At 42.7% G+C, this 25731-nt stretch overlaps 1 protein-coding gene across 2 annotated transcripts in view; it reads right to left on the bottom strand.

Annotated features, from left to right (window-relative positions):
* The window catches only part of SLC6A15 (solute carrier family 6 member 15), a 39130-nt gene extending 14558 nt beyond the window's left edge, over positions 1-24572 (bottom strand). Inside the window, exons 1-4 of one of the 2 annotated variants that reach the window (XM_083464254.1) lie at positions 24277-24572; positions 9107-9585; positions 5195-5352; positions 3630-3756 (exon numbers count right to left, since the gene is read on the bottom strand). In XM_083464254.1, coding sequence (XP_083320380.1) covers positions 3630-3756; positions 5195-5352; positions 9107-9395 — 574 coding nt within the window. In that variant the 5' untranslated portion in view covers positions 9396-9585; positions 24277-24572. Of the gene's footprint in view, positions 1-3629; positions 3757-5194; positions 5353-9106; positions 9586-22629; positions 22879-24276 lie in introns of those variants that run through there. The other variant, XM_083464255.1, reaches the window with a different exon arrangement.
* Between the last annotated feature and the right edge of the window lie 1159 nt (positions 24573-25731).

Here is a 25731-nt window from a genome sequence, read left to right as displayed (position 1 = left end):
TAAATAATTTAATTTTTAGAAGGGTTTTTGGGGGAAATTGCATTACTTTGCTATTCTGCTGTTTTCCACCCTTAGTTTAGAGGGGAAGGGCAAGATTGAAATGCAATCAATGCATCCATCAATCAATCAATCCAAGAGCCCTGTTCTCCAAAGCAATGTCTTCCTACTATGGGACTGTGATCATGACAAACAGGTATTACTGTAATTCTCTAATAAGTGTTTTTAAAAAAATTTTGCTACTAAAACAAGACCTTGAGAAGAGTTTCTACATTCATTTACTTGTTGAACAGCAAGACATGTACACTCCATCGGACTTCCTTTCAATTACACCACCACTACAACTATTAGCAACAGCAATGTAGTGTCATCCATATATATAGTGCTTTACAAATGATGCATGAACTAGAACAAGAACTATATCAGTGAAGATATAGTTTATTTAGGAATAAGTTCAATTGGGTTCAATGAGACTGTGTCCCAAGCAACTGTGCATGGGTACTGCAGACTTAAAAATTCCACAATGCAACTTTTGTCAAGAATATGAGAATCCTGTACATTGGAAACTTGATACAGTGTTTATATAAATGTAAATGGTTCTTAAAATGTATTTATTCTTTTAGTACTATATTCTTGAACTCTGTTCCTGCAGGGAATTCCCATTCAGCGAGACCTCAGTTGAGATCCCCTGGAATAAGGAACTTAGCCAAGGGCTGTGATCCTGCTATGATCACATAAATGTGAGCTTTGCCACTGAATTAAGCAAAGGGCAGAGTGCAGCCAATTTTAAAAACCTCTTTCCTGAAACTATGTATTTAATGTCAAGTTATTTAGAGGAGGAAAGTCTGTTACTTTACAGTAACCATAATCTCTGTTTGCGCTGGGAACATTTGAGTACTGAGACGTAACACCAAGCTAGCAAGTATCATGTATCTCATAACGAAAATTTGTGCAACAAACTGTCAAAGCAACTTTCAAGGTTGCTGGTATACTTGCTTCAGGCAAAGGAAAAAATATTATTAGAAATGCAATTAAGATTTGTTTCTCTTATTATTTGGAGATCAAGGCATGTGGTCACCAGGAGATAATTAAAGCCTAGAGATAGATTGCATTCTATTATGCTTCATGATATGCCAGAATGGAATTATTTCATTATGGCCATGAGTTATTGCCTAATTCCTGTAGATATAAAAGTAGACATAATATAGTCTGATTATTCACAGGTATTTCAATTGTCCTCTTGGTTTTTGTTTTTCTGCGGGGGGGGGGTATTTTATTTTTTTGCTTAATGTTTAGGAAAATTGAATAAATAGAATAAGGAAATAATTAGTGTGACATTCAATTACCCTTATTTATGTGTTTAGTGTAAATGTTGATAGAGCAACAGCAAATGTGTAGCACATTACACAAAAACGTTTCAGAACCTGCACCTTTCTGTTTCGGGCAAAAACAATACAAATGCTACTATTAAAATTAGCCAAGTAAATTTAGAATGTATCTTTTAACCCTGACCCTGGAGAAACTTTAAATAAAAAGTTAATCAATTCATCTGTTTCTGCTTTCAGAATTTTGAACTTTTAAGGACTTTGACTCCAGCTTGGAAATTCCTGTTATGTTCCTGCATGGGCTTACAATCATAGTGGATTTATGTAGAGACTAAAACCTTAAAAACAAACAAACCATTAGAGTGAGCAATAAATGTTGATGCAGCAGATGACCAAGAGCCAAGAAGAGATGCTTGAATGTTATAGCTCTTAACAGGAAGCCTGAGATCAAAATCCCAGCCTATATGCTGGGATAATGTAGCTGAGACTGGCAGGTATCTCAGGCTCATCATTCTGTAAACCAATGATGCAGGCCTATGTAACCGAGACATGTGGCATTTGGGTCATCCCCTGATCAGTGGGATCCAAGTGACTCCTGGGTTAAAATCATGTTTTGCAAAACATGTACTGTATTTCTGAGTCAGATCCATATTTTTATTTATTTACTTACTTAATAAAATCATTGGCTGGAATTCAATGTCACAATAAGGTGATCATTCCGTCAGGGCAAGTGTTTTGGCTTGTCAGATGGAATGATCCTCCTCTTTCCCCCTTACGTTATGTTTTGGGGTTCTCCTGCCCCCTGAGCCGATTTTTGGGGTGCAGTGGAAGCCCCATTGCAAAAGCAGAAGCTCTTGCACAGGGCTTCCACTAATGGAATTCACTCGTTGAATCCTCCCTTTTAGCCACAATTCAAAATCCATAGCATCTTCCATATTTAAAACAATTTTAATAATGTTTAAAATATGAAAAACATAATCACAAGTACAGTCGTACCTTGGTTCTCGAATGCCTTGTGACTCGAATGTTTTGGCTCCCGAGTGCCGCAAACCCGGAAGTGAGTGTTCTAGTTTGCGAATGTTTTTTGGAAGCCGAACGCCCAACTCGGCTTCTGTGGCTTCCGATTGAGTGCAGGAAGCTCCTGCAGCCAATCGGAAGCCGTGCCTTGGTTTTCAAATGTTTTTGGAAGTCAAATAGACTTCTGGAATGGATTCCGTTCGAGAACAAAAGTATGACTGTATAATACTAAGAAAAATTTAAATCTTTCCACGTCATTTGATTCCTGTCAACGTAACTGGTTGATGTGACCTGCCAGAGGCAAGATCTGGGACTGTCACCTTCGAGATTCACAGTACTTTTCTCAGATCAAAGCTGTCATGTTCTTACAACATTCATAAATGTGTGATAACATTCCCTGGATTTAGTTCAAAGTGGCATTTGAAGGTGGTTCCCAGGTATGGGCAGTGAAGATGCTGGTGTCAGACCAAGTCAAAAGAGACCATTGTGGATGTTCAGAAAGTGTCATCTTTAAGACAAACTCTACCATATCATAATTCTTTGATTTTGCTTTTCTGGCATGCCAGATTCTCTCTCTCTCTCTCTCTCTCTATATATATATGTACAATACTCTGTTACAATAACATACAAAATCTACCATAAGTATCTCTGCCAAACTAAACAAATGGAAATGTTTCCTTTCCAGTACTATGAGTTTTAAAACTCCCAATAAGGGGAAATTGAATCAAGGAGCAACTAAATGCACAAGGAAATCAATTAAAGTGTCTATATGTCAAAATAAAAGAGTTAGACCACCAACTAAAAAAACCTCTGGAAATATTATGGATTTTTCCCCCTTTCTAAATTAGAACATTGTTTATGCTACCTATCAAGTGTTATTGCTAAGAATCATACTGGGAAAGCAGTATTTTGGGGAAGGATCAATAACTTAATTTAACAATATGAAACATTCCAGTTCAGCATGGTTATACAAAACATAAGTGCTGCGGTGCTCAAATATTCTTAATCTAAATGCTAGAGAGTCAGCAAACAATTCACTGGGTTTTGGACGGAAATATTTGCTTTCAGTGATTTCCTCTTTAGTTTGCTTGGTTTTTGTACTCTGTAGCATTTTTAAAACTTATAAAATGTTTTCTAACAGAGGGTAGAAGGGAGGGGAAGGCAGGAAGGCAGGAAGGCAGGAAGGCAGGAAGGCAGGAAGGCAGGAAGGCAGGCAGGCAGGAAGGAAGGAAGGAAGGAAGGAAGGAAGGAAGGAAGGAAGGAAGGAAGGTTAATACACGAGATGCTTACAAGCATGTGAAGAATTTTTCACCAAAGGACATTGGTCCCATGGCAACGGGTGCTGAAAGGACTGAGAAAAGTAAAACAAACTCCATCCAATGATGACATTGTAGTATAGGGCCACAAAAAAGCATACCTGTGGGAAAAGTAAAATATTTTCAGAAGCAATTTTCCTAGTATTGGCATAGAAAATAACATTTTTAACATGGCTCTCTAATTGCCAAGTTCTATTATCTGATGCAGAAACAAACACCAACTTCAGAAAAAACATGTTGAAGTCTTGATGCATCATTTATACCAGGCATCCCCAAACTCAGCCCTCCATCTGTTTTGGGACTACAATTCCCATCATCCCTGACCACTGGTCCTGTTAGTTAGGGATGGTGGGAGTTGTAGGCCCGAAACATCTGGAGGGCTGAGTTTGGGGGTGACTGATTTAAACACACATTCCTGCTGTGGTGCTGCCTGAAGCAAGTCACTTCATCACATCTTGTCGCAGGGCCAGGCCTAAGTCATGAGCTTACAGTGTACCACAAGGGTGGGAAGCCTCAGGCTCAGGAGCTAAATGTAGCCCCCAAACCACTCTGCCTGGCAGTCAGAATTCTCCTCTTGACTAAACAAACTCTCCCCAACAACAAACTTCACTGGTCCTGCTTCAAATCCTAAGTGCCCCCCTCCTTCCTAGCTGGATATCCTTGCTTGCCTAGATAGAGGACAGGAAGGGGTACATGGAAATGTATACATACTAGCCTATGATACAGAAGTAAAATTACAGTTGTTACTCTGCCTTTGTTTCCACTCTGCCACTGGCTTTTTGCCTCAGCACAAACCAAGGAGCTAAAAGAGATTTTCAATGACCAGGTAACACACTTTCAAAGATAGACGGCATCTGCAGATTCCAAACATTTTATGTGCATTTCCTCTGTTTTAAAGTTATATTCCCTTCTTGCTGAGAGGTGCCATCAGCATTGGCATTCCACCAGCTCCTGAAAACACACCTGTTTAGGCAAGCCTTCCTCTGAACTTGAGCTTCCTGATCTAATTGTTTTAGTATTTTTAAAACTGTTTTAACTGGCTTGTTTTACTGTGTATTTTAGTTATGTATGGAATTTATAATTGGTGTTATACTTGTAAACCACTTTAGAAACCATTTGGGCATGTAAGCGGTATATAAATAGATAAATTCTTTAGCACCTTACCTGCTTATCCCAGCCTTCCCCAACCTGCTGCTTCCATTTGTTTTGGACTACCGTTCCCATCAACCACATGCAGCTTTGACAATGTCCAAGAATTATGAGAGTTATAGCCTAAAACATCTGAAGGGCACAAATTCGGGGAGGCTTCTGTAGTCTAAACAAGTGGCATGCCAGCTAATTAGCTTCATAGTTATGTGGGCACTGAGACAGATCCCTTCCTTAGTTTTAATATATAAATCTTAGGTACTCTGCAAATCACAAAGCTAATCCTTCAGCATATTAGCTCCTTTTTAAAATGAAAGGGTATTTGGAAAACTCACGGTATGCACTAAGGCTTGGGAAATAGGTCACATTACTTACTACGCAAGCAGTACTTACTACACAGCTTGCAAATCCAATTCCACCAAGCTTGGGGCTGATATAATTCCATACTCCAATGCTTCCACGCCGAATTCTCTGACCCACTGAAAGCTCCAAGAAGAAAAGCGGTATCCCGATGACCAGCAGCAAAATTAAATATGGCACAAGATAGGCACCTGTCAAACCAAGAAGATGTTGAGAAATATTGAGAATACAGAAAGGTATTTTAGAAAGGAGTGCAGAACAATTTGCATAAATATCTGTTATGGTGGTGTTTGCGTATAACCATCAAGCAGAGTTGCAAAGGCTGGAACAAAAACTGCACAAACTAATAGGTGGATGCAATAAGCTATCTCCAATATCAAGGCCTGAAAATCAAAATCACTTTAGGAGTCAGTGTAGCTCAGCGATGTCGAGGAAATATGTAGAACATTGTAGTTTGGTGGACTTGGCATAGAAAGAAGTACATATAATTAATGAGTGAGGCATGTGGACAAATTACTGATGGAAAGGGCTTGTAAACAAGGCCCTGCAGTATAATCTCCATCTTGATTCCTCAAAGCAGACCGTCGTGTATCCTTTCAGGATCAGGTGTATCCTTGTCCAGGCAACCAATCAACACTCCAGAGACATGCCTGGCTATAATATTGGCTGTAGGGACTCTGATCAGGAATAGCTACTGCTCTGGGTCTGCAGGACAAGAAGATGCCACCTTACCCATAATTTATATGGGTATTTTTTATATGGGAAAGCAACTCTTTTCATGTCCATCTATATCTTACACTTTCAAGATTTTATTTCCTCTCAAAGACTCAAGATTCATTTTTCATTAACAGTTTGGAGATGTTTGGAAATTAAGCCACAAATCCATACATTTTAAAGTACACTGTTGTGTGTGCAAGGACCTTCGTCTAAATTTTGCCAAAGAAAGCCTGATGCTGCTACATTTCCCATGTGAATTCAGGATCTGAAAGGGAAGTGGTTATTTAATCAGCTCCCCCAACATTCTATATCTTCTTTGAATGGCATTCTCCATATCCCTGATCACCTAAAGCAAACGTTTGCAACCCTGGTGCCCTCCAGAGGTTGTTGGCCAAACTTGGCCCTCCAGCTATTTTGGGACTACAACTTCCATCATCCCTAGCTAACAGGACCAGTGGTCAGGGATGATGGGAATTGTAGTCCCAAAACAGCTGGAGGGCCATGTTTGGCCATCACTGGTCTACACCTTCCATCATCCCTGACCAATGGCCATGGTGGCTGCATCTGATGGAAGTTGGGATTCCAACATCTGCAGGGCACTAAATTACGGAAGGTTGATCCCAAATATGTTGAGTACAGGGTACACAGCTATTTCTGACACGGTGTTGATTTTATGGGATGCCCTGCCAAATGGAAATGCACCAGGCACCATCACTGCTTCCTTTGGTAGGTAGCCGACAGTTATCTATTTCAGCTGTTGTTTTCAGACACTGCTATTTATATGTTGTTGTTTCAATGGATCTTGCTTTTTATGTAGTTTTAGCAGCTGTTCATTGCTAACCATGCAAAGCAATCACCGCTGGGGAGACAAGCTTAGCTGTGGATGTTTTGACGAGTGACTATCTTGTGCATGCACATGCACTCACCCTTTGACAACTGCATCGTATGGAAATAATGGTGCCAACCTGCTTGCTGAGATAATGTAGGGGAAATCACTTGGCAGTAAAGGCCTTCATGTTGCATTACATAAAAGGCCGTGATGCTTCCTCAGTGGAAGGCTGATTGTAGTAGTCTGGAGCCCTTCCCTACCACCATGGGGTAAAAGACGCTAATTTGAAGCTTTTGCTTTCAATTTTCAGACTCCCATATCAGTCTTATATTGAGGAATCATTGCAGTTTGTTAACTCAACGAGCAGCATGGCCTTTCCTGGATCTTCTTGTGAGTAAGTAACCTTGTGGTGCATTTGCTCGCAATTCCTGTGCTGTTTCATTACAATTCCTGTGCTGCTGAACTGCAGCATGTGCCAGAGTAACAGAAGTGTTTGCTGGCGTAAGCAAGGCCAAATTCAAGGGAGCTTGTCCTTTCTTCTGCTGCTGAAAATGGACTGCTTCAAACACGAAGTGAGAATGATCAAAATGTTCTAGGATCAACTCTCTAATAATAACATGGTTGGTTGTACCCAATCCTAGCCCTACTCACTAAAATTAATGGACCTAAGTTAGTCATGTTGATTAATTTCAATGGGTCTACTCTGAAGCTGGAATTGACACAATACTTCCCTGGATTAGATATTTAGTTGCTATATTCCAGTATTTGAAATGTAAAAATAAATGTGCTTTCTTTCTACATGCCTGCATGCATTGCGCCGATATCCAGGCACATTTTTTCCCCCACATATTGACATTGCAAACCAAGCAACATGATCTGCAAATGTCCCCATTTGAAGAAATGGCAGGGCAAGCCAGTAATTATGAGAAATCCAATAACTCTGAACAGCAACAGGAAGTTTAGGAGGCCTGTTTTGCAGCTACAGGAAGAATAATTGCCAGTAATTTGCAGGACAAACTGAAGTTCATATACTGGCAAAGAAAAGAAATGCCAAATCAATTGTAAAGCTTTGGAAATGCACTTGGGGGCGGGGGGCGGGAATCAATTATTGAAATAATTTTAGCGGCATATCCTAACATGTGTTTTTTAAACTTTCTCTCCCCACCCTACAATTCTGGGAGCTAATTCATGGCTGGGGACAACCCCAATTTGTTCTTTGGTGGCCACAAACTGTTGTGGACAGTGTGCAGGTTTAGAATCAATTGTAGCATATCCATGGCAGTAGCACTAAAATTAAGGCTAAAATCCTGCAATGCAGTTTGTTTCTGAATTAATGTAATTCTGATTGGTGTTGAATTTGTTCATTAAGTAACTTTATGTCCGTTCTTTACTTGTGCTATGGACTTGTAGCAGTTGCTGTTAACTCTTTTACTTCAGATCCCACATGGCAACGGGGACACCTTTTAATCTGCAGTGGTGCCCCGCAAGACGAATGCCTCGCAAGACGGAAAACCCGCTAGACGAAGAGACTCGCGGAACGGATTAATTTCGTCTTGCGAGGCACCACTGTCATAATCCAGAATGATAGATTTGTGTGCTCCAGTATAAAATCACTTAATTCAAGAAACTTGGAAGGCTCAACCTGTGATCAATCTTTTGCCTTCAGCTGATGAATTGATTAATTTACTTAATTGAAGCAAAAAGCATGTTAATAGTGCCAATCTGTTGTCTAGAAAAAACTTATCAAATGAATTATTACTTTTAGGAATGATTTAAACAAGAACAGAAAAGATTTTTCCTTGAAAGAGATGAATCCAGTGTCTAGAAAGAGATCCTGATACTTACATGATACCTGCTATGATCCTGATACTTATCAGCCCCCATTGCTGCTATTTGCCTTTTTTTTAAAAGTGTGCCCTAAATGCAAATATTTAGAGTGCAGATTTTTTTTTAAAAAAAACTTCAAATATGAGGTTAGCATACAATCCAAGTTCCACTAGAAAACCTATTGAGGAGCCATAGGAAGTGAAATTAGTGGTTCCCCACCAGCAAAAAAAAAAAGTATGTATGCCAATGGGTAAGTCCCTTGGCCCACAGAAATAGCCCAACCCTCTATCTAGGGCTGCCATTGTTAATTCCCTCCAATTATAGCCAATGGAAAGGAATAAGCTCCCCCATTCCTGCCCTGCCCACAGCAAACCTGTAGGGCAACAGTGGTGGTAGTAACTTTACCCCCACCATAAATGTCCAGAAGGAGTGTTCTGCTGATGTTACATCTGGTTTGTGTCTGGGAGACAGCATTGATTACTATAAGAGTAAAAATGGGATTCACAGACTACAGGGACCAACAGTCACAATCTTTACATAACCAAAGCCAAAGAGTAAATATAGAGCCTTACCTCCGCCATTTTTTTGGCACAGATAAGGGAATCGCCACACATTCCCCAAACCTACAGAAAATCCAACTTGTGCCAGAATATACTGAAGTTTGCTGTTCCAAGCTGGTCTCTCATCTTCCACGTCAGATCCCTCTTCCACATCTACATCTTTGTCGTCCGAGTCATTAACCGACAGCTCGCTTTTCTTGAAAGCATCTTCCACAGAGTCTTCGTTAGATAGGAGATCCTTAACTGACTCGATGACATCATCATCTATTTCTCGTTTAACCACTTTGCTGTTCTTAGGCATTTGCAATAAGGAATAATGTCAGATCACGTTCTCTTCAGACAGGCTATCCAGCCTCAGTTACTATCTCTGTTCTGCCAAGTCAAAAATATCTGAATGTTTGCTTGAACTGGTTGAGTGAAGGAAGTGTCAACAATGTCCCTTGTGCAATGTAATCAAGATGTTTGTAATTGCTTGTTGTTAACATAAATACCTGTAAAAAAACAAGTAATCAGATGACAGTAGAAAAGGGTACTTATCTCATTCTGTTAAAAAAATGATAGTTCTCTTTTTAGTCCTTTTCTTTACCCAAATGATGGCTAATATATCAATTTCTAATATTTCTTGGCTGCATTATCCATGAAAATCTCACAAGACTGCAAAAGAAAACATGTAAAAGAATGAAATTTCATTGTTCCCCAGTTCCTTCCCTCTTTCTTCCCCTCAACTCCATATTTCCTACTACAGTAATGTCTCACTCTGAATGACTGATTTGTTTGAATGGTTCTACGATTGAAAACATTGACTCTCTTTCTCTCTCTATATATATATATTCTATTGCTACTCATCACAAAAAATTATAAAAATATATTTAAAAAAATAAAACATTCTGTGATAAATTTGAGAAACAAATGACCCAACTAGATTGTGTGATCACATAATTGTCCTACAGATGTGTGCAAGAAGAGCTCTTGCATGTGAGGGGGCTTGTGGTAGGACCATTCACATTCGGATAAATGCATCTTAATGGAGCATTCTTAACCGTGGAAATGTCATTTAAAGTTGAAACATATTGCTTTCAACTTCTAGAAAGCCATATGGTGATTCCTATGTGAATGTTAATTGAAATGTGTCACAAGTAAGACCATATTTGGTATACCTTTCATGTATCTCTCCTGGCATTTGTACCATGTGTGAATATTATTAACGTGTACATGAATAATTTTTCATCACAAGACAATGTAAGATTTACATTTCTGTAACAGAATGGGAAATGTGTGAATATTTGATGTCAATTGTGCGAATGCCCGGTTTTTTAAATAGGAGGTCGTATATGTAATGTGCTTTAGCAAAATTATTTATTATATGTCATGTCGTGAGAAGCTGCATCTTTACTGCAAGTATATTCCTGCAGCCATTCAAAACCCATGGTAGAATTGACTGGTTATAGCTTTATCATCCTTTATAAGTAAAGGTAAAGGTAAAGGGACCCCTGACCATTAGGTCCAGTCTCCGACGACTCTGGGGTTGCAGCGCTCATCTCACTTTACTGGCCAAGGGAGCTGGCGAACAGCTTCCAGGTCATGTGGCCAGCATGACTAAGCCACTTCTGGCAAACCAGAGCAGCACACGGAAACACCCTTTACCTTTACCTACTTATCTACTTGCACTTTGACGTGCTTTCGAACTGCTAGATGGGCAGGAGCTGGGACCGAACAATCGGAGGTCACCCCGTCACAGGGATTCGAACTGCGACCTTCTGATTGGCAAGTCCTAGGCTCTGTGGCTTAACCCACAGCGCCACCCGCATCCCATCCTTTATGAGTAGATGTATGCTTTAAAATCTGACTTGTTTTTTATTATTATCTTTCACTGTTCAGAAATGGTACTTTGCAAAAAAAACCAAATTGGCAATGTTTATATGTTGTCTGAGTCAGAGGCGGAGCTAGCTGCTCCGGCACCCAGAGCAGCGCACATGCTGTGCACCTAGGGGTGGGGCTAGCTGCCCATGGGGGCAGAGCAAATGTCCCAGGGGTGATGCCCGCAGCGAGCGTCCCAGGGGGAAGCCACCCATGGAGAGCATCACAGGGGGGAGCCACTGGTGGCAAGCATTCCAGGGGGCGCTGCCCGTGGCAAGCATTCTGGGAGTCAGGGCGGCGATGTCACCCCCCTCATGGATAACCCCCAGGCAGGCCGCACCCCCCTTCTTTCACCAGTGGCCTGAGTAGATTCAGAGGTCTGTGTTTGGCAAGAAGAGGTATACTCAAATAACTGCTTCACCATGTGCTACAAAGAAATCAATACAGTCCAAATGAATAATGACGTAGTTTAACCCACTTTGAGTAGATTTGAAGTAGTTCACAGAGTGTATTGTAGAGAATGTGGGTCAGCTTGCAAAGGGACCGAGGAAGAAAGCTACCTGAATCCGTTCAGATGAATCCAACTTACACGCTTGACAACATTATAACAGCTCAGTCACTAGAGCATGAGACTGTTAATCTCAGGCTCATGTGTTCAAGCCCCATCTTTGGCAAAAGATACCTGCAGTGCAGGGAGTTGTACTAGATAACCCACATCGTCCCTGCCAACTCTGCAATTCTATGATTCTATTATCAGTTTGATCATGTGAATTGGTCCTAAGATTCTTGACTCTGCCTCATTTAAATTCTTAACGCAGGTCTGCCTTGCATTAAGAACAAGATAATGCATATGGGTAGTCAAATTTCCCAGGGTAACTTTGCAGTTTTACTAAGCAGGTGTCATGCCCTTCAAGATACAGTCTTGAAACTATGGAAGTTATTTCATATGCTGTGATCTACAGGAATGGTTTTGCAAGTGTTTTGAACTATAAGATTCACCCAATCTTGGCTTTGAAATTTTAGCTCTTTGGATTTCTGAGGAGCTGAATGTTTTCAGGCTTCTTCATCATTTCTACTATAATGACAGGAAAAAGCAAATTAGGCTGTTCCAAGGTCATTCCATTTATCTTCTGGCTTCCTGACCTTAATAATAACTGAAAAGTCTGGCAAGTTTCAGAAGTGGTTAGCAACAACATTTCACCAGCACCTGCCCCTGTAAAATGAAAATCCTGATTCCATTATTTGACTATTTCAAGTAATAAATCTCTATAGTAGATAAAGTAGTTTTTAGTCTGAATTACATCATCCAAGGGAGAATGAAAAAACCTGCCTGATTAATATAAATGGGAAGTGTACCAAATGTACCAAACCAATCAGGCATTTTCATAACACGGGAGATCATAAAAAACAAGGATGAAAACAATATCTCATTTCAGAAACAGATAAATGCTAGATCCTGGTACATTTAGATCAATGTGGCCTCAAGATAACTTGGATGAACCTACTAAAAGCTGGCAATAAAGCCTAATAATGGAAAAATAATAGAAAGTAGAGCTATTTACCAGCCAACTTCTATAGAGCAGTTTTGCCAAGAGAGGAGAAGAAGAGGAGTCTGGGATTTGATATCCCGCTTTATCACTACCCTAAGGAGTCTCAAAGCTGCTAACAATCTCCTTTCCCTTCCTCCCCCTCCCCAAGCTGAATATGCATACCTTTTCTTTTTAAAATGTCTGTTCTGAGATGGGAGGTAAAGGCATGCCATGTGCATGATGAAATATTAGAGGAGCACAGATATTTTGCAATTTAATATATGGCAAGGAAACAGAAGTAGCTTATTTAAATAAATATTAATAGATAGCTTATACAGGGGATCAACTTTTTCTCTCTCACACAGGCAAGTCAAAGGCATGCTAATCCCAGCTGCCCACATTTGGAGCAGAGCTGATTTGCTCCCTGCTGCCAAAACAGAATTAGCATGCCTTGCTATAGGAACAGTAATATAGTTTTCTTGGTCAATTTACCCATCTTTTCAAAAGAAAGTGAAAACCGAACACTACCTTTTCCAATGACTCAGGATTGTAAAAACACACATTGCACAAGGAGTAATTAAATAACAACACAAGTGTAAAAGAATCATGAAAATAAATAAATAAATAAATAAATAAATAAAAGCACAGAAAGTACCATTTTAATATAAATTATTTAATGTCAATTGGTATGCTAATAATTTAGGGGAGAAGCTGTAGATCACTGGTAAAGCACCTGCTTTGATTGCAACAGGTCCCAGGTTCAGTTCACATCATCTCCATGTAGGACTTGGGGGGAAACTTTGGAGAGCTGCTGCCAGTCAGTGTAAACAATACTAAACTAGATAGGCCAGTGGTTTGACTCAGAATAAGGCAGTGTTCTGTGTTTCTATAGAAACCTGCTATTTGATACTGGTGATATGTTTTTTTAAAGTGTGTTCTGCCCATGGGTGGGCTTATTTGTTTGTTTTTATCACTGCAGTATCTCCAGTTGGAGCTCTTTACTTTTTCCCTGTAAAAGGAAATGGCAATCATTCAGCTATGGAAGAAAGTAAAGGCATGGAAGCTAAACCTCCTTTCTACCCCAATGACACTGGGCAGTGAGAATCAGGCCCCCTCCCACTTGAATATCCCTATTCCGAGATCTAGCTCTATATTTTAATGGAGCAGACATTCTTGGGTAGCTTTTCCTGCTTCAATAAAATATGCTACTTATTACAACATGGTTGTTTGTTTATTTATTTAAGACATGTGTATCCTGCTTGATCATTTGCATTTCTAAGCAATGTACATAAAAATGATCCACAGGAAATGGGACAATAAAATAATAACTATTTATTATAAGACTAAAAAATACTTGTATATGCCTGCTGGAGCAAGAGAGTCTTGGTCATGCACCTGAAATTTAGCAGGAAGGTATATGACTAACCTCAGCTGGGAATGAATTCCACAGGCTTGAGCCCATGAGACTGAATGTATGACTTTGAGAAGTTACAAGCCATGCATTTGTCTGCTTCAACAGTCTAGCCAACAGCATTTTGCACTCTGTGGTGGTGAACCCACAATCTGACATCTTCTCTGTGGGTGTGCCACATCACAGAGGCAGCTGAGCTGAGTTCTGCAGTACAGATATTCCCTACCTGCTAACAATCAGAAGAAGAGTGGAACACTCACAGCCTGTTACAGTGGTACCTCGGGTTACATACGCTTCAGGTTACAGACTCCGCTAACCCAGAAATATTACCTCGGGTTAAGAACTTTGCTTGAGGATGAGAACAGAAATCGTGCAGCAGCAGCGCAGTGGCAGCAGGAGACCCCATTAGCTAAAGTGGTGTTTCAGGTTAAGAACAGTTTCAGGTTAAGAACAGACCTCCAGAACGAATTAAGTTCTTAACCCGAGGTACCACTGTATATGAGATCTTTGTTTTCTGGGGGGGGGGGGGGTCTTATATTGTCCTAGGGGTGAACAGGAACTGGCTGCAGTGTTAGTCAGAATCTTATCTTCTGTTGTGACTGTCATCTTGGGCTATCCATTAACTCCATAGGGAGTGAAATATTTAGCCATAATTGGTGGTTGAAATAATGTCCTGCAGAAATACAGGAATCTGCCAAGTCCTCCCCCCCCCCCGCCAATACCAATGTTGTTCCTCCAGCATAGAGGCTATGCAGGAGATAACCTCCTACCAATGACTGGCCCAAGGTCACCCTTTGTGGTTGAGTGAAGGTTTGAATCTCAGTCTCCCTGGTCCTTGGCCAACACTTTAGCCACTACACTTCACTGGCTGTCAGTATTTCCACCAATGTAGAACTGTGTTCTACCAGCACTAGAGGGTTTAGGAGAAATGATTACCTAGGCAATGAGTATTTCTTCTGGATATGTTCACACTATTAAGGAATAATACATAGTCCACTTATGTCAGCTCCAAACTTTCAGTTTGTCTTCTGAATTATGTTTGTATGCAGATACCTCAAACAAACTTTAATGCAGTTCTGGAGTGCGACTGCTCTAGAATATTCTTTTTCTGAAGCACAGAATGTTGTAGACCTTTTCTTCATTGTATTAAAATTTCCACTTACACTACTATCTAAAATCTGCTATGGAAACCTGATGTAGTCGTATCATACTGTCTCCAAGGCTACGCTCCAAAACATATTGTCCCCCAACCTGCTAGAAACAGATGAAGACTCAAGCTGCATGTGATGTGAACTTTCACTAATGAAAGATGGCAAATGATCCAGATCCAGATAAAAGTCTATTTCTTATATAACCTCACTCTGACATGCTTCTATTTTGAAGCAAAATTAACGCCTTTATATTAGTGCATCAAAACTGTTATCATAAATACAATTAAACTAAACCATCAACCCTTCCAACGTGAATTTTCTGGAAAACTTTGGAAACGTCCTGAATTAGTTTAAATGTGGTTTAGCATGTCTGAATATGTTATTTTGTTTTAATTTAATTGGCCTGCTTGTTTAAATTACCTGCCTCGTGTGAATGTGAATGGAATTATTTGAAAACCCTGTTTGTTTTACTCATTTGTAAATATAATTTTTATTAAGTAATGCATTTTTAAGAAATGGGAATTTTCTGAAAATATTTCTATCAAGAACCTGGACACATCATGACGTTCATCTTCATGAAACATGTCTGAACCATCTCATTTATTGTTTCATGTGTTCTCAGACGCTTTTAAAAGTTAGTAACTGAACCAGATATTAAAAAGTATTGATGATTGTGAAATGGTTTTGAATCGAGTTTCCTACTTTACTGCCATGATAATTCAGAAGGATTTCTTCTTCCCCCACAATCACCTTACAAGTGTGTCAAGACCTTGCAAAGATCATATGAAATTTTTAATAAAGTATAACAGATTTTGTTAGGTGGGAGGAAAGATCAAAATATATTAAATAGACCCCCTTTTTAAAAAAATAGCCTGCTATCATCAATGGAAGGCTGATGTGCTTCAGTTGACAGTCATTTTAATAGTCTCACATGTAGCCAATTTCCTAGTAACTTTCATACACATTAATACTCAAGTTTTTTTTTAAAAAAATGTACAGAATCAACTGTTCTACTCTTTTAAAGGAACAGTTTATGTTCTCGTACTTTAAAAGAGATTAAAATGGAAAATGCAGTAGGCAAAGTCAAAACACTCTACATTAATAACCATAAATAGTTTAGTCACATGAAAGACCTCCAGGGAGCTACATAACTGCCAGTGCATTTGCCTGAAAAGAAAAGAAAAGAAAAGAAAAGAAAAGAAAAGAAACCTGCTCCTACTAATAGTAATTTTATCCCAATACTTTTGTGGCAAAAACAAATCAAAGTATCAAAACTTTTAATCAGAAAACGAAAACCATAGTGTGTGTGCACACTAATTATTTTTTTTAAACTGCAGCTGTTCATTTCTGCTCCACACAGAATTTTGATGTTTCCATATATAACAGAATTGCATCACTGGAGGCTTATGTGAGGGATCCTACTCAGCCAGATCCTGGCCCCAGTCTCAGACCTCTCAAAAGCAAACAGGGGTTTGGTATGTTTTGAGGAATACCAGCCATTGCATTTGCAGCTTGAGCAACAATGGTCTCCATCAACCCTGTCAAGCCTTTAGGTATAATGGTTTTGTCCTTAGACTCAGAGGAGAAAGAGCCAGCCAAGTCTATGGCTGCAGTCCCACTGGCTGAAGAGCTAGCCCAAGCTCCTGACATTGAACCTCAGCCTACTGAAGCAGAGCCCACTGAATCGAAGTCACCAAACATCCTTCTCTTAGCCTGAGAAACCAAATGCCTGCACTTGACAGTTGTGCAGGTAGTGGTGCAGGTAGCAGGCCACAGAGCACAAAAGCGGCATACTTCTCCAGGTCAAACATTTGACCCTTTAAGAAGCTCCAGTGTTTCTGCAAGGACAGCAAACCTTTGGGCAATAAACTGGGAAACAGGCTCAAGACCTCACTCTGGCTCCAGCCATTGCCAGAGCAAGTTGCTCACTCAGAGCTCTCTGTGGTGCTGAAACCACCAGGGTTATTCCATCATAGATCATGGACCCTTGTCAGAACCAGGTTAGGCCACTCAGACCCATGAAACTGTCAAGACAGGAAGCAAGTCAAGCTGGTTTCTTAAGAGGCTGCAGGATCTCCACTTACAAGTGTTTTCCTTGGGAATGAGACAGCAAGCATACAAATTCCATGCCCATCATTCCAGTTTGGAAGAGCAGAGTTCCTTCTGTCATCAGCACTCATTCACTTCATCCAGCACTTGGATGAAATTGCTGGATCTGGTGCTTCCCATGTTTCTCTCAATGTGTGGGCATAATTCGTTAGGTCCAGGACAAATGGGGGGTTTTCTTTTGGTCTAACGCAAGGGGAAGTGAGACAACCTTGGCTAAGAATAATCCCCATTGCTCATGCTACTGATTCCTCTCCTAAGAGACCTGTCATAGCTGCCTCACAACTGTGAAGAAACTTGGTGACTCTCTTGCATCAGCTTTCACATCAGCCTGCCCTAGTGCCTGCAGGATCCTGCTCCCAGCCCACCACCTGCTGAAATGAGGATTGAAAGAGGTCTTCAGACCCAATTGTGGCATGGGAGGGGACAGGGAGCCCTTATGTCCCCAGCTGTGACCAAATCACCCCTCCCCTGCTTTAATGAGACTTGGAAAAGCCTTCTATTCATCCCAACAGAAAGCTTTCCAGTGAGCCTATTTGTTGCAGTGTGGGGCAAACTTCCTGAAGATTACACTTGGGAAGAGAAGGTTAACTGCTGCAGCACCTCCAGAAAGTTCAGCCCCATGATGCTTAAAAAAAAGTGAAAACACATTTTCCAAGCTTAATTTATGGTGTGTGGGGAGAGTGAGTGTGGTGGTATCTGCACATGCATGTGTGTGGTGTGCGCATGCTGCACATGAAATATTTGCTGGTTTGCAAATGTACCACAGACCCCAAAAAGGTTGCCAGCCCCCCTAGTGACTAATCCCATACACAGCTTCTAATCTATGTCAGTTTCAGTTCTAGGAGAAACGAAGAAAGAAACCTTTTCTTAAACGGTGAGGGAGAAAAGTAGTCTCATACTGTTTTGTTTCCTTCTTACATGCTTTGTGAACACTTCTATGAGTACGTAGGTAGCTATCACATAGTTAATAATTTCAGTAAGTGTAGTCATTCTAGTTTCAAAACTGCCTCTGGCACGGAGCTGGGTGAATGTAACTGTTCTGACAGATGCCCACAACATTTGCATGCAAAAAGGCACACATATGTCGATTTCAGCATCACGGGTTGTGTTTCTGTAATTTAGCTTTGAATGCAGCTTGAGGTTCTATGGAGACTTCTGAACTAGTTTTTTTTTCCCCTGAAGGACAATGAAGAACATGGATACCACAGCCAACAACAGCTCAACGAAACTGCTGCCAACACCGTTAGCAGCTATTGCCTCAGCCCAGTCTAAACTGACCCCACCTCCTTTCAAAAGCATGACAGCAGCACAGCAGCCAAGAAGGGTCTCCATACCCACAATCCATGCAGAGTAAAGCAAATGCAGCCAATTCTGTGAAGGCATTTTTAAAAGCACATATAAAATAATAAGGAAATTCCATCCCAACATCCACACCCATCATCCTGAATTCCCCAGCAGCAAAGTGCCTTTGAGAACCCATCATTTGGGTCCCATCCAGTGCCTTTTCTCAGGGAGCTCTAACTCTGTCTCCTCCAAAGGCCATGATAACTGGGGAGATAGATAGAAATTAAGCTGCTGTTCTAGTTTCCATCACATCTTTCCTAGTTCTGAGCAGGGCCGCTTTGCTCCTTTGCCCTGTCTTGATTCTTGAACGCTAGATGTGATGGGAACTAGATGCGATGCTAACTGCCTACTTGAATAACTATCTTAGAATAGGAAGTGGACAGAAAAGAGTTTGGGATGGCAGCAGCTAAATAGCTCCCCAATTCCCTCAGGCAATCAAGCTTTTGTACCCTGGTGCTAAAGGGTGCCTTGCTGAAGATTTCTTCTTTGATACAGCCGTACTTTGGAAGTTGAATGCAATCTGTTCCGGAAGTCCGTTCAAATTCCAAAATGTTTGAAAACCAAAGCAGAAGGTCCTGCAGCCAACCAGAAGCCGCGGAAGCACCATCAGACGTTCAGCTTCCAAAAATAGTTCGCAAACTGGAACAGTCACTTCCGGGTTTGTGGCATTTGGGAGCCAAAACGTTCAACTCACAAGGCATTTGAAAACCAAGGTATGACTGTACATTATTTATAGATGTTATCTTGGAGGTCAGGTGGAAAAGAGGGAGTCTGCATGTTTTCATCTACTATAGAGATGCTAATATATTGCACCAATACCGCTTTCCTCCTAGTCTACAGATTATGGAGTGGTCTGATATGTACATAACTCCCCTCCCTCCACAAGCTGGTCTTGCCCCATATCCTGGAATACACTGGCAACTCAAAGGCCAAAACAGAAGAACTTGGGAGAGCCAATCAGAGTGCAAGCAAGCCATTCCAGGCCCACTTTTGCTGCATGTGAGAGGTGGGAAGGCATAGGGTGGAGTCAGAGGCCAGCTTTAAATCTGAGTCAAGATATCAAGTCTGTAGCAAAGCAGTTCATGTGAGTGGTGCACAAAATGCCAAATTCTAAAACTGAAGCATAGAGACACTGCTGCAAAATATATTAAATTAAGAAGCATGTTGTGCCTCTCCCCCAAGTATACTGTTGCTATAGCTGCTGTTATGGGGGAAAGCATTCAGGAATTATAAAATTGGGGTGGGAAGTACACCTCCAACAAAGCAAAGAAGACCTAATCAAAATGTGGACAAAACACAGTTCCCATGACAATTAGAATCCAAGCATCAGAGAACGAAACAAAAGAAAGAGGCAATCAATGATAAAGGAGACAGGTAATAACTAAACTTAAAAAACAACAACCCATAACTGACATTATTTGAGCATAAGAATAAAACTATTATCACAGCATTGCTTTATTGTGAAATATGTATTTTTACAGGCTAAAAAAAACCTATTTGCCTGATTAAAAGTGCCCATTTTTAGTTCTTTTAAAAATGTTGATATTCATGCCTACACTCCAGAGAAGAGGAAGGGAGTCCAAGGCTCAGAGGTCAAATGCCTCTCTCTCTCTGGCCCTCCAAACTCTTCCCAAGTCACGCCCCTTCAAGGCACTGGTCAACACTCAACAGCTTTGGCCTGGCTGGGCTGCATCCTTGAACTAGGATAATGCTTCTTGCTTGGATGGGTGGAGAGATGGGTGGTGGTGGTGGTGGTGTGTGTAGATATGTATGACTTCTGCATGGCTGGAATGTAGCTTACAACTCATAGTTAAGAGTTATATCTGTTGCTCCACCCACTTTTTGCTTCTGGTCCTGCCCACATTTAACCGATGTCCCCACCCATTTTCTGCATCTGAACCTTCCACTGTCATGGTTTGTCCCACCCATGCCCTGAAGGTTGCCCAATAGGTACACAGCCCTCAGGTTGAAAATGGTTCCCTGTCCCTGTTCTCAGCCTGCTGAGAAAGGTGCCTGGAAGCGCATGATAGTAATTTGAGATACTCCATCATATCAATTTGATGATGGAGTTAGAGAAGAATCAGCTTAGGTGACTTGGCTTCTGCCAGAGAGGCAGTGGTTCAGTGATCCAATAGGTGGAGAACAGACCTATCACAAGTGTCAAGTCTCCCCTAGATCCTGTTAGCTTCTGTTCTTCTCTTCCTTTTTGCAGGGGGAGAGGGAATTATTGAGCCACTGTATTTTAATGAAACTAACATTTTCAAAAGCATTGTAGAAGGGTCCAATTCAAATCACTACTTATACCAGGCCATATTCATCTTTCTTGGTATGTTTCTAACTTTTAAAAGTTTGGGGGAAAGGAAATCTGAAAGGAACAGTTTAGATTCTGTATAAGAAAAGAAGACAGATAATTTTGGGGTGGAGAGGAGATGTGATGTTGCATCAGTTGCTCACTAGTTCATGCATACAGTAGCTTGCAGTTTTGTCTCCCAGGTTAAAATCAGTTGAAATTGCTTCCTGAATTTGCAACTGTTCAGGCTCAAAGGAATGTGGGTGTGTATTTAAAAAAAACAAACAAAAAAAAAACACTTCCCGGTATTCCAGATAATAACAGTGCCTAACAACTATTATGTGAATTACCTGTAATTACAAGGGAAGAGCAAAGTGACAGATTTTGGCAGGATCACGCTTAACAATTAGTAACCATATATTCTTGCTGATCCCAAGAATATTGATGCTATAATTCTAGTGAACAGATCTGCAAAAGCAAGTATATAAGCTGATGAAAGCAAACTGCTGATGCAATTTCATGCTATGTTTGCAGAATAATCTGCTTTTTCATAGGAAGTAAAATCTTTCTCTTTCAATTTCCTTCCATTACAGAGTAAGGGAAATCCCCAACAAATCTTAGTGCATTGTCACAGCATGGCGTAAGATCTGATGAAATATCTTAGACTTATGTCATCAATTTTCTACTTTAAACACATCACAAGAGAGGCAAAATTTAACTGCCGTGTCTTCAGATGGACATAGCAATTACCTTCTTATTTTCAAGTCAATTTTCTTCAACATATACATCTTATAACCCCATCTAAATATACCCACTATGATAAGTATTTATCAATGCTAAATACTATCTAAAATGGCTCATTTGTCCCTCACTGACTGCCATTGAATGCAATAACTTAAAAACAAGGCATTAATGTTGCCCAGGAAAATCAAAACTCTTTAATAAACTGAACCATTTTACATCTTCTCAGCTTATCAGTGAGAGGTGGGTCTGTTTATAACAGCTTCAATTGTAGCCTCCCTTCTGTGAATGGTACACAGTTCACCACCACAGAATGAGGCTTTCTCACTGCCCACATCCCCCTGGAGCAACCTGTGTTCCCTGAAAATCTGCTCCTGCAGACTGGGGAGCCCTTCGGAATGGTGTGTGATATAGTGCAGCTGCTGAGCAGAAATTGCCCCTTTCCTTGTGCGAATGAAAAAACAACAAACAACACAGTCCTGCACACCTCCACTCAACAGTAAGTCCAGCTGATCTTAATGAGACTCACAGGTAAATGTATTTACTAGGAAGTAAGGTTCATTGAGCACAATGGAACTTCTAACATTCACAGGACTGCAGTTAGGAGTCAAGTCTTTCTCATCCTATTGGTGGCAAATATGTATGCACAGAGAGAAAGAGAAAGTGAGAAATAATATATATTGTGTGATTATATATTAAATTGATTTATATAATTGCATTCTAAGATAAGATAATGCATATGTGTGTGTTTTTGTATTGTAAATTTCCTTCAATAATAAATATATAAAAATTATATATATAAAATTCCTAGACAGGCACTGTCTTAACTAGCACAGCTCATAGCAAATACATACTGGGTAGTTCTGAAGGCTTACAAGTCATGCCAAACAATAGCAACACAAGCCTGTTTCGGAATACCCCTATGTAGACAAAAGGCATCACTGTAAAGAAACGGGGTCTATAGCAACATGGTAATTGCAGAAAGAAAGAAAATATATTCCCTTTATTTGGGAACTATAAAAGGGGTGAGGTTCACAATACCGCAAAAAAGGAAAAAGCAAGCTCTGTAGACAGCGAGCAGGGCTCCTCATTAACATACCCACCCAAACATGGTGACGTCACCCCGTGCCAGGCTTGCGCCCGCCCACAATTACTCCAAGCAGGCTGGGATTAGGGACGCACTAGGAAAGCAGAGCGTGTCCTTGTAGCGAATTGTCACCGGTTACATGTCACGGAGAGCAGAGCATCAGCCACTGGAGCTCTTCCCCTTCAGACACCTCGGAAAGTGTTGGTCTTTATTCCTCTTCCTCTTCCCGATTCCAGAAAAAAACAAAAACAAAGCAAACCCCATCCCTTTGTGCCTAGTTATCATTCCACTTTCCACCTGCTATTAAATGAAAGCTCTGGGAAGCGATGCAGGCGTCCTTGGAGAGGCGCGCCTCATCCTCTCGGATCGACAAGGATCGCCTGCCCAATTCACACCCGTTTCCTCGTAATAAGCTCCGGAGACACCCAAATAGCTGTGCGTACGAGTCCGTTCCTCCGAGCGAGCGAAGCGCGGGGTGCCCCTCTCCTTAACCATCACAGATCCACAGGCGGTGTGGATTGGGGGTGGGGGGGCGCAAGTTCAGCAGGCATTAAGTTCAGCCCGGTGGGGGGTGGCTTGAAATGGCCCGCTTTCCCACCCGGTGGCAATGAAAGGAAGTAAAATGCCCGCCACGCGTCATTGCGTAAAATGCCGAATTCCTTCTACGGGCGATCCAAACACACACCTTCCCCTCCTCCCACAAAAGGAAAATAAACGAGCACGAGTATTTCGGGCCACGCTTGGCAAGACTGCCAAGAGGGTGGGAGAATATGGAGATGCTGCTACTTCCTTATAGCAGGATCGCCGGATCGGAACGAATTCGATTTGTATTGGGCAGATGGATATACTTGGGGGGGCATAACGCAGACAGCAGCGCTACCTCGAAATCCTACATGGCTCTTCTTTTCCTCTCTTTTCCTCTGGCCAGCCTCCAGCCCGCTGCCTCGCCACGCCTCGCCCAAGAAGGATGCTCAGTTCATGCTGGGTACCCGGAGCCCAGGATGCGCTGCTCATCTTTCTGTCTGCTGGGGATGGTCCCAGGGTCCAGCTACGTAGCCTGCGCGTCTACTTCCCCATAGCGTCTTCGCCGAGGCCATCATTGCGCCTTTCTATGCCACTAGGGATCGAGACGGGGGGGGGGTCTCATGCCTAGACTCCCTTGTACGAGACGGTGCTGGAAGAAGCGAGGGCGACAGGCAGTGCCCACCATGGATCCAGACTATTGCCTGGTTAGGGATCCATCCCGCCATCCCTCTTGCCTTACTTAGCCCGGCCTTGCAGACAGACACACGGGGGCTTCTTCTGCATATGATGGCGCGTGGCACCGGCCACTACCCATTGGGGAAGCTGCCATCGACCGAGTCAAACCAGGACTCTCTCTAGCTCAGTATACACCACGCCCATTCTTCAGAAACCAACGAGATTTCTTTTTTTTGGGGGGGGGGGAGATTATCATCTCTACTCCCTCGATCGAGAGTCCACGGATGGCAAAGATCCCTCCTCCTTCCCATCAAAGAAACCTGTCTGTGGCGCTATGCGCGCGCCTTTTCCTCGGCGACCACGAGGCTCTCCTCCTCCAGCCCAGCCATTTCTGCCCCCCTCCCCTTTGCCCCTCTCACCCAGGGCCGGGGGCTCCCCTGACTGCACCCCCGCCTCGCCTTACCTCCTTCCGCGCCCGGGGTGCCCCGCCTGCTTCGGCGACTCGACAAGCGGCAGCCCCTGCAATGTGGCGGAGGTCGGCGAGAGGAATCAGCGACTGGCTGAGCCGGCAGGCGGTCGGACGCGCGTGCGCGCGCTTGTGTGTGTATGGTGTAGAGCTATTTAAATATATATTTCTGCGCGAGGGAGAGCGGACATGTGCGCGGCTCTTCCTATGCAGGGGCGTTTAAAGACTCGGAGGGGGGGAGGGGGCGGGCGCGGGAAAGGCAGGGCGAGAAGAGCCGCCCCTCCCTTGGCGCAGCGCAGTCTGCAGCAGCAGCAGCACGCCAGAGCGCGGCGGGCATCTCCTCCCCCTCCTGCTCTTCCCACAGCCTGCGCGGAGCGCGCGCCTTCTCTCCCGCCGGAGGGAGGCTCTCCGCCGCCGCCGCCTCTCGGAGGTGCCTCCCACCCCCACCCCCCGGTAGCGCGCAACCCAGACCGGAGGCTTTTGTTCCAGAACAAAGCGCAGCGCCTTCCCGGCCGCCGGTTCCCTCCGCCGCACCCCACCCTCGTAGGTAGTTCTTCCAGCGGGACGTTGCGGCACATTCCGCCTTTCCAAACCGGCCATGTGCTCGTGGAGGAGATGCGGCGGCCGCGGCTCCCTCGCTGTGCGCATGTGCGCCCAGACCGGCTCTCGGGCTTTGGACGAGAGAGAGAGACTGGACAGACGTCTGTGTGTGAAGGCAGCCCTGCGCGCAAAGAGGATAGGCGCCGAGGAATTGAAACGGAAGGTTGACATTCAGGGTTTCCTCGGAAGGCCCTTTTACGCACATCGGCCCATTGCTGGCGCTTCTTGGTTTCCCGATTCTCCCAAGTGGAGTGTGTGTACCGAAATGTGTTTCATCCCTTAATATTCAGGAACAAGAGATCTGATAATAGCAGGTCATCGTTGGTCAGTTCTCGAATGCCTGTTTCTTGATGGGGAGAAATGAACACAACAAACCAAAGCAGGGATTAAGTATTGATTCAACAGAAGAGGCCCTGTGGAATTAGTAGCAAGAAAGTGTAGCAAATTTGTAGGGAGTGATTGAAAAGTGCTGCATATGCATGAATGAATTTGCTCTTGTGCAGCTATGACCTTTGAGAACTTTCCTTGAGCTAGGTCAGGACCAGCTCTTCCATTGGGGAGACTGAGGCAGCAGATGACTGGGGTAGCGGTGGTGAGCTGTTGGAGAACACACCATAGGCGCCGACTCCATGGGGCCTGAGGGGGCTCGAGCCCCCTCAAAAAAATTTTTTGGGGGGCTCAGCCCCCCCAATAATCTCGGGCGCCCTTCCAGCAGAGCGCCGCCGCCGTCCCCCGCCTCCTCCCCACCTGCTCCCTCGCCAGCCAGCCAGCCAGCCGCGCGCCCTAGTCGGAGAGCCCCAGCCGTCCCCCGCGAGATTAGGGAATCCCCGGGGGCGGGGGCTCCTGCCTCGC

The sequence above is a fragment of the Podarcis liolepis genome (assembly GCF_965112155.1).
Source record: "Podarcis liolepis genome assembly, chromosome: 10".
Classification (NCBI taxonomy): domain Eukaryota; kingdom Metazoa; phylum Chordata; class Lepidosauria; order Squamata; family Lacertidae; genus Podarcis; species Podarcis liolepis.
The sequence above is the reverse complement of the archived record's forward strand: the minus strand, read 5'-3'. Positions and strand labels throughout refer to the sequence as shown.